The 15,297-nt window shown below is 43.7% G+C and overlaps 1 protein-coding gene across 1 annotated transcript in view; it reads left to right on the top strand.

Moving 5' to 3' along the window:
* LOC143924362 (aldehyde oxidase-like) overlaps positions 1-15,297 on the top strand; it is a 306,571-nt gene that overhangs the window by 86,407 nt on the left and 204,867 nt on the right. The window contains exons 10-11 of the mRNA XM_077448642.1: positions 287-379; positions 2,986-3,137. Of these exons, the coding sequence (XP_077304768.1) occupies positions 287-379; positions 2,986-3,137 (245 nt within the window). The remainder of the gene's footprint in view (positions 1-286; positions 380-2,985; positions 3,138-15,297) is intronic.

The following is a 15,297-nucleotide window of genomic DNA, read 5'->3' as shown; positions in this document are numbered from 1 at the left end:
TTGCTACCGCCTTAATTACCAGACTTAAAGAGGACTTCTGATTCCCCTGGAATCTCCTCGAATTGGTCAGAATTTTCGGCATAAAAAGTTCGATGGAGCATATAAACGATCGGAATATATGATGAAAAGCTCCCGTCTGAATTTTTCTGTCGGACATTCTGCTTGTGTGTACACAGCATAAGAAATGTGTTCACTGATCATCATCCTTTTTTTTTTTAAAACTCTATCCATAGATACTCCACACACATGTATATATATTGCTAAACCTTGTAATGTTTTTTTCTAGGACCAGAGATTAAGTTTAAAGGTGTTTTTTATCCAGTAATTATTTCCATTGAAAAGATTGCTGATCTGCATGCTGTGAAATATACTACGGAAGGTATGTGTCATTCTGTGCAGGTTAATTTTTAATGTAAAAAACATGTAGGTATTCACTTTCTTTATGAATAGTTCAATTGCATAACTACATATGTAGCACCCCCGGAGGCATGGTGGTACCCCCAGAGACACAGTGGGATGACATTTACCTCAACGCTAGATCACTTAGGCATAGTGGGACATGTAGACAGATGGGTGCCAGTCACTTTTGGGTGAAATGCAAGATAGGATTTTATTTTCCCAGTCCATGGGAGAGAGGGTAAGGGCTGCAGATGCTCAGGATTTTAGTAGAACTCTATCACTTAACTTGTCACAACATCGGAAAAGTGCCTTTAGGTCAAGAGCAACACTCCTGTGTTAGAATAATTTAGCGATCAACACCAGTAGCAACAGCCTAATATTTTTCCAGGAGAGTCAACCAACCTCCATTGTACTCTATTCTGTTCCTAATCCTCTGCAGGAGAGCCAACCAACTACCATGGGACTCTATTTTGCCTCCAATAAAGATAAACAGAACTAGGCCTCTGCTCCAGGCCTAAAAACTTCCAGACCCCTTCAGGCAGACAGGTCTAAAGCAGCAGCTCCATCACATGCACCCACCCAAGCCAGAGCCTGGGTAAAAGAAAGCTTGCAACAGCCAGCCCTGAATATTTATACCCTTTCCCATAATGCACCACTAGCTCTGGAAACTCTTAGTGGTCGGCTGGGAAAGACATGTACATTCAAAATTCCAGACCTGCTGTGTGATTTCACACTAATGCCAGAGGTAACAGTGGCACCTACAGAAAGAGGGGAGAACTGACTGCCAGGCTGAACCTAAAGAATGCTGTACAAACCACAGACTACAAGTTGCCATGGCTGACTGTAGGCATGCAAAACTACATTTAGATCCTGCTGTTTAAGGAAGGGTGGCTACACATTCATCTGCACAGGTAGCTTGAATTCCAAAAAAGCTCCAATAGACATTTACTAGCTACCTAGGATGACCGCCTGCCCCTTCTCTCATTCTCGCTTCTGGCCTATCACTATGATTGGCAGCCTTGCTGGCTAATAATGAGAAAAATTAAGTGGGAGGGGAAGAACCAGGCTGTTCAAAAGAAGAGATGGACAAATATTGCTTACCCATGCAACTTGAATTTGGAGAAGGCTAGCACAAGAAGTCTCCAAATGCTCTGCTATTTAGCATCCTATAGAAACATTAACATGTAGAAATAGGTGATATACAGTATACATGCACGTTAATTGCAAAATCCTAATAAAGAAATAAAGCTATTTACAGATAAGAGTACATATGGAATTTTTTATTTTTTTTTTACTTTTGGAAAAAGTAGGTAAGGGCTTTAATCTCTGCCAGGTAGATATTGCTGTTTCTGTACTATTGAGGAGCTTAAGGCCGTGTACACACGGGCGGACTGTCTGACGGACTTGGAAACACGTTTCAGCGGACAATCCGCTCGTGTGTGGGCTTCAGCGGACTTTTTCGGCGGACAGTCTGGCGGACTAAAGCCCCGTACACACGAGAGGACTTATGTCCGACAGACTTCCGAAGGAGTTCTGCCGGAGTTCTGCCGGAGTTCCGACAGAGTTCTGACGGACTTTTCGACTGAGCGGACTTGGCCACACACAATCACACTAAACTCCGACGGATTCGAACGTGATGACGTACGACTGGACTCGAATAAGGAAGTTCATAGCCAGTAGCCAATAGCTGCCCTAGCGTCGGTTTTAGTCCGTCGGAATAGCATACACACGAGCTAATTTTTCAAAGGGACCGGGTCCGGCGGAGTTCCGTCGGAAAAATTTGAAGCATGTTCCATATTCTAAAGTCCGTCAGACTTTGGCGAATCAAAAGTCCGTTGCAGCCCACACACGATCAAATAGTCTGACGGAATCAGTCCGTCGGACTTTGGATGTTGAAAAGTCCGCTTGTGTGTACGCGGCATAAGTCTTTCGGAATTTCCGTAATATTGTCCGTCCAAACTTGGTTTCAGCGGACAGTCCGCTCGTGAGTAGGCTAGTTCGACGGACTAAGTATGGCACATGCTCAGAAAGGATTTACACGGCGAAAGGTTGCATTGCAGTGTATTGGACGTCGTATTTCTAGTCCCGTCGTACGTGCTGTACACGTCATCGCGAAAGCTTTCGGCGGACTGTCTGTTCATCGTGTGTGGTCAAGTCCGTTCATTCGAAAGTAGGACGGACTGTCTGTCGGATTGTCTGACGGACTTAGTTGGACGGACAGTCCGCCCGTGTGTACGCGGCCTTACCCTCACTTTTGTTTGTTCACCAAGACAGGGAGTGAGCAAACTTTCTCAAATGGGGCACAAAGAGTATTAAAACATTTTTTTAAAGTAGATTGTGGAACGGCAAGACCCTCTGTTAACTGTTATTGCTGTCTTTGTGTCCATTGGGGAGATCTTATTACCTGTTTGGTCAGCATGATAGGAAGTTTGCAGAAATCTGATAACATACCCCACTCAGACCAAAACCAAAAAATATGTCTTGGCCGACGTTGGGCTTTAACAAAGCTTTGATAAATGTAAACTTGATTAAAGGTATATGTATAAACAATCATAGATGTCTAATTGTATTCTGTGACATCTACAGGGATTTCTGTAGGTGCTGCTTGTACTTTGTCCACTCTGAAAGATATATTGAATGATGCGGTGTCCCAGCTTCCAGAGGAGAAGACCAAGACTTTCTGTGCCCTACTGCAGCAGCTAAAAACCTTGGCTGGTCAACAGATTAGAAATGTGGCTGTATGTATAATTTGTTGAATTGTACATTTTTTTAATATTTTTTTTAGTATGTGCAAATAGAATAAATTAGGGCTGGCCCTAAATATTGGGGTACCTTTTACAAACTTACACCTTTTGAGGCAATTACCTGGAATATCAGACCTCAGCCCATAAAACGATCATTCAGATGTTACTTAAAGTGACACTAAACAATATCTTTATTCTCCAAAAATGGTCTTGTAATCTATGTTTCATGAAATAGTTTCTGAACGTGTCCTTTTCCCCCCCTTACCTCAATTTTTTTGGAATAAGCAGTGCACATTAGTTGGGGTCATGTGCACTGCTCCTTTGACATACAGTAGAAACTCCTATAGTGCATAGTACCTAGCCCATCTTGGGAGCAAGCAAGAGAGGGTGGTTGTGTTCCTGCATACAATGGAACCATGGAGAATGACCATAGCCACCCTAGTGTCTAGTCAGATCACAGCAGCAAAAAGGAATTCAAAGACCAGGAGGAGTAGGCTAAGACCAATGAAAGGTACTTTCTGGAGTTATAAAAATTTGAATATTTTATTTTTCTTTTTTACACCCAGGTTTATTGTTTCTGTAATGTATGTGCAAATCTGTTAAAGCGGGAGTAAACCTGCTGCTGTTTTTTTTTCTTTTCTACATCTGTAAGGGAAAAGGCATAATGAGCTTGTATGCACCACATACTAGCTCATTATGAAATACTTACCTTAGAACGAGGCACCGGCATTTCACTCGGTCCATGCCGAGGTAGCTGACATGTTCCCTCAGCGTGTGGTATCGCGGCTCCAGCGCTGTAAGTGGCCGGAACCGCAATGTCGTCACTCCCACGCATGCTGGTCTGGCGTCTGCCAGACTTTCAGCCGAGAATCCCCGGAGCGCATGCGCCGCTGAAGTCAGCGTCTCATTGCGAGGGGACTATTTCCTAAACTGTACAGGTTTAGGAGATATTCTTTTTACCTACAGGTAAGCCTTATTATAGACTTACCTGTGGGTAAAAGTTAAAAATATGACTATACAACCGCTTTAACCGCTTCCTGCCCGCCCTATAGCCGAATGCCGGCCTTAGGGCGGGCGGCTTCCCGTGCCTGGCCGTCCCTGGACGGCCTGGTGTTTACTTCCGCAATGCGCGCCGCCGCGGGCGCGCATCGCGGAAGTTCTGTGTTTGCCGTGTCCCCCGGGGACAGGCAAACACAGATCGCTGTAAACGGCCAATCACAGCGGCCGTTTACAGCGTGATCGGCGTGTCCAATGGGAGATGATCTCATATGTAAACATATGAGATCATCTCTCAGCGCCGCTCTCCCTCCTCACACAGACAGCGTGTGAGAGGGGAGAGAAGAACGGCTGCAGCAGCCGTCAGTGTAAAAAAGAAAAAAAAAAAAAAAAAAAGTAAAAAAAAAGTTTAATAAAAAGTGCCATCCTCCCCCAGAGCCATCCTCCCCCAGTGCCACCCCCCCCCAGTGCCATGCCCCCCCCCCCAGTGCCATCCTGCCCCAGTGCCATCCGCCCCAGTGCCATCCGCCCCAGTGCCATCCGCCCCAGTGCCATCCACCCCAGTGCAATCCACCCCACCCCAGTGCCACCTGCCCGCAGTGCTATCTGTCCCCAGTGCCACCTGTTGTCAGTGCCATTTGTCCCCAGTGCCATCTGTCATCAGTGCCACGTATAAGTGGCATCTGTCATCAGTGCCACGTGTTATTAGTGCCACATAGTGCCATCTGTCATCAGTGCCACGTATTAGTGCCATCTGTCATCAGTGCCACGTATCAGTGCCATTTGTCATCAGTGCCACCTGTCAGTGTCACGTGCCATCTGTTGTCAGTGTCACGTGTCATCAATGCCACTTATCAGTGCCATCTGTCATCAGTGTCACGTGTCATTGGTGCCACGTATTAGTGCCATCTGTCACCGGTGGCACGTATTAGTGCCACGTATTAGTGCCACATGTCATCAGTGCCACGTATTAGTGCCACGTGTCATCAGTGCCACATATTAGTGCCACGTGTCATCAGTGCCACGTATTAGTGCCACGTGTCATCAGTGCCACGTATTAGTGCCACGTGTCATCAGTGCCACATATTAGTGTCATCTGTCATCAGTGCCACGTGTCATCAGTGCCACGTATAAGTGTCATCATTGCCACGTATCAGTGCCATCTGTCATCAGTGTCACGTGTCATTGTCCTGGTATTTCAAAAGTGTAATAAGTAGTCAACAAGTTAGATGTGTAATTTATGCTCCTAGAACACGTGATGGCGCTCCCTGCATGTTGGGCCTCTCTATGTGGCCAGGCTGCGAAAAAGTCCCACACATGTGGTATTGTAATACTCAGGAGGAGTAGCAGAATTTTTTGGGGGGTGTCATTTGTGGTATACACATGCCACGTGAGAGAAATAACCTATTACAATGACAATTTTGTGGAGAAAAATAAAGAAAATGAAAAATCTTCATTTTGCAAAGAATTGTGGGAAAAAAATGACAACATCAAAAAGCTCACCATGCCTCTTACTAAATACCTTGGAATGTCTACTTTCCAAAAAGGGGTCATTTGGGGGGTATTTGTACTTTCCTGACTTGTTTGGGTCACAAGAAGCGAGATAGGCCACCAGTACATCAGATGTGATCAATTTTGTGCGATTCGCACCACAGCTTGTAGACTCTCTAACTTTCACAAAGACCAAATAATATCCACTAATTTGGGTTATTTTTACCAAAGATATGTAGCAGTATAAATTGTGGCCAAAATTTATGAAGAAAAATTAATAATTTGCATAATTCTGTCACAGAAACAAAGAAATATGCGTTTTTTTTCAAAATTTTCGGTCTTTTTTCATTTATAGCGCAAAAAATAAAAACCCCAGAGGTGATCAAATACCACCAAAAGAAAGCTCTATTTGTGGGAAAAAAAGGACACAAAATTCATTTGGGTACAGTGTTGCATGACTGAGTAATTGTCATTCAAAGTGTGAGAGCACCGAAAGCTGAAAATTGGTCTGGGCAGGAAGGGTGTTTAAGTGCCCAGTAAGCAAGTGGTTAAAGATCAAGTTGTCTATTTTTTTATTTGTATTATTATTCTTTCTCCCTGAACCAAGTGCACCCACATTGGCTTTTGTAATATTAAGTTAAAAATGAATTCCCCTGACTGGGACCATCACAGTTGGGTCATTCTTAGATTCTACACTATTTGTATATCAGTAATCATAGGTTTCAAGTTAGTATCCCAATAAAAGATCAGGTTCAGCAATATAATGCCCAGTACACACTCAGAGATATATATAAATCACGTGGTTGCAGTTACTCAGTAGTGACTGGAGATATCCTTTTAACCATCTGAAAAGCACATGTAGGAACTTCTAGTAAATGCAGCTCTTTAAAAAATTTTAATAAAGCAGGTTTAATGCTTTGGTCCAGAGTAATATTTTTTCTGTTTCTAGCTATAAAAAGTGCTTCCATACATACATGAATTTAACCACCTGGTCATAGTAATCATTAAAAGTTGTGATTTTCTTCATTCTCCTTTTTAACAATTATTGCCATGATGGGTGTCCTCTGTGTCAAAATATTGCAAATGCAGTCTTAAACTACCCTTGGACAAGAAATCATGAAATAATGATTCAAGTTCCAGCTGCTGAATGACTGCTCTCCAGGAAACAATCAACCAAATAGGTTAATAAGTCACTCAGATCACTATTGTTCCCTTTTGTGATAAATGGAGCCATCAACATCTGCCCTTGCTCTCCTCTCCATTTATTTAAAGAGGAGCTTCTGACTTTTTTAATATTAGGACACTTACCTGTCCAGGGATTTTTCAATCAGCTCTCAAGTGTTGCCGTTGTCATTTCTTGTAAGTGAGACCGACAGTGAAGCCTGGCACCTTCACAGCCAGTTCCCTACTGCACATGTGTGAAGCGGGCTGCGGTTTGTGAATGGCGTAGCGGCAGGGGAAGGAGGGGGGTCGAACTTTCGGGTGACTTGGCCACGACAAGTTTAGCTGTAAGTGGGAATGGGTATGTGTCAAAACCAGGTAAAGGTGGTCCGCTTGTTACAAACATCTGACTTAACCCTTCCCTATGCTATCCAAAAACCTTAAAAAATTTTTTTTTAGCTGGAGTTACACTTAAAAAAAGTACCTGTTCTGACTTACAAACAAATTCAACTTAAGAACAAAACTACAGACCCAAACTTGCGGGAACCGCCTGTACTTGAAGCATAAAACAAATTTTATTGTTACACAAAGATAACCGGAGTAAATCCAAGATGCAGTTTTTAAGATATTGTTTAATTTATTAACCACTTCAGCCCCGGACCAATTAACAGCCTAAGGACCAGAGGTATTTTTACAATTTCGTACTGCACTGCTTTAACTGGTAATTGCGCGGTCAATGCAATATTGCACCCAAACAAAATTTGCGTCCTTTTCTTCCCACAAATAGAGCTTTCTTTCGATGGTATTTGATTGCCTCTGCGATTTTTATTTTTTGCAATATAAATGGAAAAAGAGAGAACATTTTGAAAAAAATGATATTTTCTTCTTTTTGTTTTAAGAAAAATCGAATAAACTAAATTTTAGTCATACATTGAGGGCAAAATGTATTCAGCCACATGTCTTTAGTAAAAAAAATGTCAATAAGCGTATATTTATTGATTTGCGCAAAAGTTATAGCGTCTACAAACTAGAGTACATTTTCTGGAATTTACACAGCTTTTAATTTATGACTGCCTATCTCAATTCTTGAGGTGCTAAAATGTCAGGGCAGTACAAACCCCCCCCCCCAAATGACCCCATTTTGGAAATTAGACACCCCAAGTAAATTGCTGAGGGGTATGTTGAGCCCATTGAATATTTATTTTTTTTGTCCTAAGGGATTGAATAATGACAAAAAAAAAACATTTTACAAAAAGTTGTCACTAAATGATATTTTGCTCACACATTCCATAGTTATATGTGGAATTGCACCCCAAAATATATTCCGCTACTTCTCCCGAGTATGGGGATACCACATGTGTGGGACTTTTTGGGAGCCTAGTCGCGCACGGCACCCTGAAAACCAATCACCACCTTCAGGATTTCTAAGGGTGAAAATTTTTGATTTCACTCCTCACTACCTATCACAGTTTCGAAGGCCATAAAATGCCAAAATAGCACAAAACCCCCCAAAATGACCCCATTTTGGAAAGTAGACACCCCAAGCTATTTGCTGAGAGGCATGTTGAGTCCATGGAATATTTTATATTTTGCCACAAGTTGCGGGAATATTACAAACTTTTTTTTTTTTGCTCAAGGTTGTCACTAAATTATATATTGCCCACACATGCTATAGGCATATGTGAAATTACACCCCAAAATACATTCTGCTGCTTCTCCTGAGTACGGGGATACCACATGTGTGGGACTTTTTGGGAGCCTAGCTACGTACGGGACCCCGAAATCCAAACACCGCCTTCAGGATTTCTAAGGGCATTAATTTTTTATTTCACTCCTCACTACCTATCACAGTTTTGAAGGCCATAAAATGCCAAGATGGCACAAACCCCCCCCCCCAAATGACCCCATTTTGGAAAGTAGACACCCCAAGCTATTTGCTGAGGGGCATGTTGAGACCATTGAAAAACAATTTTTTGTTCCCAAGGGATTGAATAATGACAAAAAATAAAAATAATTTTTTTTTTTACAAAAAGTTGTCACTAAATTATATATTGCTCACACATGACATGGTTATATGTGGAATTGCACCCCAAACTACATTCTGCTGCTTCTCCTGAGTACAGGGATACCACATGTGTGGGACTTTTTGGGAGCCTAGACGCGTACGGGACCCCGAAATCCAAGCACCGCCTTCAGGATTTCTAAGGGCATTCATTTTTTATTTTACACCTCACTACCTATCAGTACCTATCCAAGTTTTGAAGGCCATAAAATGCCAAGATGGCACAAACCCCCCCCCAAATGACCCCATTTTTGGAAAGTAGACACCCCAAGCTATTTGCTGAGGGGCATGTTGAGGCCATTGAATATTTTTTTTTTGTGTCCCAAGGGATTAAATAATGACAAAAAATAAAACTATTTTTTTTTTTACAAAAAGTTGTCACTAAATTATATATTGCTCACACATGCCATGGTTATATGTGGAATTGCATGCCAAAATACATTTTGCTTCTTCTACTGAGTACGGGGATACCACATGTGTGGGACTTTTTGGAAGCCTAGCTGCGTACGGGGCCCCGAAAACCAATCACCACCTTCAGGATTTCTAAGGGTGAGAATTTTTGATTTCACTCCTCACTACCTATTACAGTTTCGATGGCCATAAAATGCCAAAATAGCACAACCCCCCCCCCCCCAAATGACCCCATTTTGGAAAGTAGACACCCCAAGCTATTTGCTGAGAGTCATGTTGGCTGAACGAAAAAAAAGAGATTGATCGGTGGGTATGCCCACCATTAGAATACCCCCCTTCATCCACCCACTTCTAATGATGGACATGCATGCACCATTTATATATGCCGAAGCATGGGGGCATCCTCCTGCAAAAAAGTTATGCCACGTACATACGGTCAAACTTTTCCATGGGCAAGCCCTCCGTCGGAATTTTGACCGTATGTACGCGGCATTAGGAGCAAAATCGCTCCTCCTCTCCTGCTGCCCCCATACTTTGGCATATATGCTCTTTTTTTTTAACTGTGGTAGTGAAATCACCTCCGACAGCGCTATTGCTGTCAAGATAAATAAATCCGCGCTGCAGCTGAATGGCGTACCTGAAAACCAAAAAAATGGTTAACAATAAAACACAGTAAACAGTAAAGTATAAAAAATTTGAGAGAAGAGAGAGAGAGAGAGAACAATAAAATGACAACTATTTTTTGTTTTTATATTTTATTTTATTTTATTTTATTTATTTTTTTTTACTTTTTTTACACTTTTTTTTTGAACTGTAAACTGTAACAACTGTAATGGTTCGGGTCTCTCAAAATGCGATGGCATCTTGGGAGACCCTGTGTTAGTGTGCCTAGCCTGTGAAATGCTGTACCCTACGCTAATACTTCACTAGTTCATGGTAGCGTTCAAAACACTCACCAAGGCAAAGACCAGGATTGCCAGGACAGCGTGGACAATAACAACGGGTGTCACGCCTATATCCGCACTTGGTACAGACACGACATCTTCTTTGGGGGGCTCTTTGGGTAGGGGTACTCGGGAGGGCATAAGCATAATGCCTCTCATGCAGCCGGCTTACTGCATTTGGTTGGGAATGGAGAGGTGCAGAACCATCTGGATACAGAAGCTCTGTGACAACCTCTCTCTGGAAGAAAAGAAAGGTTAAAGTCCCGCCTGAAGCTTTGTATAGCACAAAAGCATTCAGCAAAGCCAATTGAAATAAGTAAGCAGACACTTTTTTGTACCAGCGTCTGGCCTTATGGGAAACTAGATACGGCACCAACAACTGGTCATTGAGGTCCACCCCTCCCATATTTTTGTTATATTTGTGGACACAGAGGGGTTTCTCCACAATGCCAGTCGCCGTAGAAATTTGGACCATCGTGTCTGCATGAAGGGAGGTAAGAACAAAAACATTCTTATTATCCCTCCACTTCATAGCGAGAAAATTATTACACTGATAGCAGGCTCTCTCCCCCAGCCTAAGACGGGAATCTACAAGCCGCTGGGGAAAGCCCTGGCGATTAGGTCGCACGGTGCCCCATGCTCCAATCTAATGATCAAATAAATGACTAAACAGTGGCACGCTGGTGTAATAATTGTCCACGTACAATTGATACCCCTTTCCGAATAAGGGTGACACCAAGTTCCAACCTATCTTACCAGCGCTTCCTATGTAGTCAGGGCAGTTCTCCGGCTCTACATAACTATCTTTACCCTCATAAACCATAAAGCTCCATGTATAGCCTGTGGCCCTGTCACAGCACTTATAGAGCTTGACCCCGTATCTGGTACGCTTGTTGGGAATGTACTGTTTGAATGACAAGCGACCAGTAAACTTAATCAAGGACTCATCAACGCAGACAACTTGATGGGGAGTAAACAAGTCTGCAAAACATTGGTTGAAGTGGTTTATGAGGGGCCGAATTTTGTAGAGCCAATCGTATTCAGGGTCTCCACGATGACGACAAAGTTCATTGTCACTGAAGTGCATGAACCGCAAGATCTGCTCGTATCGTTTCCTGGACATGGAGTTAGAGAACACGGGCATGTGGTCAGTCGGATACGTGGACCAATAAGCCCGCAACGTCATGAATTTATGTGTGCCCATGTTGAGGGAAAGGCCCAGAAAGGTCTTAAATTCGGAAACCTAACTGGTTTCCAATCTCTGGCAAGGGAAGGCAACTGGGGATTAGCGGCGATGTGTTGACCAGCATATAAATTAGTTGGTCCACAATAGATCTATAGAGATCTTCCGTGAAATACAGAGAATAAAAATCAAGTGGCGTAAAATCATCTGTATCCACCTGAATACCGGGTTGGGCAGTGAATGGGGGAAGTACTGGTGCTGCAGAAGTGGTGGGCACCCAATCAGGATTGGCGAATTCTGCAGGAAGGACACTATGGGAACAACGGGCCTGCCTTTGTCTTCTTCTTGGTGGCAGCGGGACACTACTTGTGCTTGCCACCTTGCCAGCTTGAACTGCACTTATGGGACTCGTCACGTCACCACGTGATACTGCAGTGCTGGATGTACGTCCAGGTTGTACTAGGCCGCTGGTGCTTGCCAGTTCACCAAAAGGATGAGCGGCGCTAGTACTGGCTCTATGCTCCATACGAGGGACTTGCATTTCCTGCACCTCAACAACATCAGAAGATCGGGGTCGGGTACGCCTGACGTTAGCAGGGACCTCATCTTCGTCGTCAGAGCTATCTGTCATGGAGCCGCTGTCCTCTACAGGTTCGTATTCTGAGCCTGAATCTGACAGATCAGTGTCTTCCTCTTCACTATCTGTCATGCTCAGAAACGTGTAGGCCTCTTCACTAGTGTACCTTCGCTTTGCCATTTTGGGCTCTAAATTTAGGGGTACACTAGTGAGACTCACAGGTAAAAAAAGCACCTAGGCTGTCAGCGACTGTATCAAAACGCTACAAAAAAAACTGTTAGCGATCGCAGGGATCAAGCCTGACTCTGCGAATGCTGCAGTTATGTGTGTTGTGTTTTGTAAGTGACAGTGATCGATCGATACTGCACTTGGGTGGGCTGGGCTGGGCGGAGGGGCAAAACGCAGGTTCTAGCAGGTATCTGGATTGATCCCGCTAACAATGCGTTTTTTTAGAACCCTAAACTGCTGGGCACGCTAGTATAGATCTGATCAGATCAGATATTGATCTATTCAGATTCTATACAACTAAGGGAGGTGTATGCTTTACGCGTGGATGTTAGCGGTACTGGCACTAACCTAGCACTGCCTGGGGCGACGCAGACCCTTTCTGACCCTAAAACCGAATTGATATCACCCGCCGGGTGATCAGGGGGTTAAACCTTTATTGGGTAATAAATGGCGGGTGCCCTGATGCTATAAAAAGTGAACTACCTAACCAGCGTCACCTGTAACACTTATACGGTGATCACTGGTGAAAGGGTTAACTAGGGGCAATCAGGGGGTTAAAACCTTTATTGGGTATTTATATGGGGGTACCTGCCGCTATATAAAAACCTGATGGGGGACCTAAATTACTAAATAACTAAATAACTAACTGGCTAACCAGCATCACCAGTGACACTTATACAGTGATCGCTGGTGAAAGGGTTAACTCTAGGGGCAATAAAGGGGTTAAAACCTTTATTAGGTTATATATCGGGGTACCTAACGCTATAAAAACCTGGCGGTGAACCTAAAAAAAAAACTATCTTCCTAGCGGCACCAGTGACACTAATGCAGCGATCAGAAAAACGATCGCTTAGTGACACTGGTAAAAGGGGGTGAAAGGGTTAACTGGGGGGCAATCAAGGGGTTAAACCCTTATTGGGGGGGTAGGGGGCTACCCTGGACATAAAGGGGCCTAACATTAGCTGCCCTGACACTTTTTACAGTCACAACTGACACTAAATGCAGTGATCAGTAAATAAATGATCACTGCAATCAGTGACACTGTGACTGGGGGGGCGGGGGCCAATCGGGGGGTGATCGGGGGGTGACTGGGGTGAAAAGTGTGCCTATGTGTACCTATGTGTCAGTGGACTGTTGGTGCACTTACTTGGATGTCTTCACTCCTCGCCGTCCGGTCAAAAAGACCGACACGAGGAGTGTGACATCACTTCCTCCTTCCTGTGTTTACACTTACACAGGGGAGGAAGCTTCTCATTCGTCAGGAGCGATCGAGAGGGGATGGCCAGAAACCAACGGCCATCCCCTCATCCCGGATCGCTCCTGAAGCGAACCGGACTGCCGCATCCAGCGGGAGGGGGTCCGATCGGACCCCCCACCCGCTGGAAGGCGAGCACGTACATGTACGTGCTTGTGCCTGTCGGTGCCATTGCACCAATGTACATTGCCATGCCTTAAGTGGTTAAGGGAAAACAGCTGTTCAAACCTGCCTGCCCCTATGTGAAATAATAATTGCCCCCTTCCCATGCTGAATCATGAATGAACTGTGATTAACCACAATTTGTTGGAAAGCTGAGTTAAATTTCACTTGTCACACCCAGGCCTGATTACTGCCAGACCCGTTGAATCAAGAAATCACATAAATAGAAGCTGCCTGACAGATCACAAAAAGCCACACATCATGCCACAATCTAACATTTCTAAGGCTTCAGAACTCCAGTTAACCACATGAAGAGCCATTATCCACAAACGAACATAACTTTGAACAGTGGTGAACCTTCCCAGGAGCACCCGGCCTACAAAAATTACTCCAAGAGCATGACGATGACTCCAGGAGGTCATAACAGCATCTAAAGAACTGTGTCCTGTGCCAAGTGACTGCCTTGCTGCATAGTGAATGCAGGGGGTCACTTGTTCAGCACAAGCACCATTCAGAGAACACTTTGCAATTTCTCAGTGAATGCAAAGCATTCTCTGATTGGACAAGGTGGAGAGATGGGGCATTGATGTTATCCCTACCTTCTACAATCAGAGAACACTTTGCATTCATTGAGAAAATGCTAAGGCTACCCTGATTGATGTCCATGCCAAGCAATCAATCTCCTGTGTTCACTAAGCAGCAGGACAGCTGCTCAGAACCAGATCTGGAAGCAAGCAGCCATCACTTTAGTAGCAGTGCCTACTACAGTGGTTCCCAGCTTCCATGGGGATGTCACAGGTATGGCAGTGGGGAAAATAATAATTTAATCCCCTTCAGATTTTGTAATTGTAACCACTTACAAAGAAATGAAGGGTCTATAATTGTTATAGGCTGTATTTTAAATGGGCAAACTTGCAAAAGCCGCAGAGGATCAAATAATAATTTTCCCCACTGTATGCATAGCTTGGACCAATGCAACTATGCAAAAACATCGATACCTAAACTCCACCTTTTAACAAAAATGGTTGGCTGAGCTGAAGGTTTGCGATTTATGGATCTGACAGCTGACTGGTGTTCTTGATTATCAGCTGGTGCCTGCGCATCTGACCATCCAGTAACATCATTAAACATTTGTAAGGTGCCCACAGACAAGAAATTATCTTTTCTGATCTGACTGGTTATAATCAAACAAGGAAATACAGTGCCTTGCGAAAGTATTCAGCCCCCTTGAACTTTTCAACCTTTTGCCACATTTCAGGCTTCAAACATAAACATATAAAATTTAAATTTTTTGTGAAGAATCACCAGCAAGTGGGACACAATTGTGAAGTGGAATGAAATCTATTAGATTTTTGAAACTTTTTTAACTAATAAAAAAATGAAAAGTGGGGCGTGCAAAATTATTCGGCCCCCTTGCGTTAATACTTTGTAGAGCCACCTTTTGCTGCGATTACAGCTGCAAGTTGCTTGGGGTATGTCTCTATCAGTTTTGCACATCGAGAGACTGAAATTCTTGCCCATTCTTCCTTGCAAAACAGCTCGAGCTCAGTGAGGTTGGATGGAGAGCGTTTGTGAACAGCAGTTTTCAGCTCTTTCCACAGATTCTCGATTGGATTCAGGTCTGGACTTTGACTTGGCCATTCTAACACCTGGATACGTTTATTTGTGAACCATTCCTTTGTAG

This window comes from Lithobates pipiens, unplaced genomic scaffold (genome assembly GCF_037356315.1).
Source record: "Lithobates pipiens isolate NorthernLeopardFrog02 unplaced genomic scaffold, aLitPip1_a1.2 Scaffold_22, whole genome shotgun sequence".
In the NCBI taxonomy this organism is placed as follows: domain Eukaryota; kingdom Metazoa; phylum Chordata; class Amphibia; order Anura; family Ranidae; genus Lithobates; species Lithobates pipiens.
Note: the sequence above shows the minus strand (reverse complement) of the source record. Positions and strands in the feature narration are given on the sequence as shown.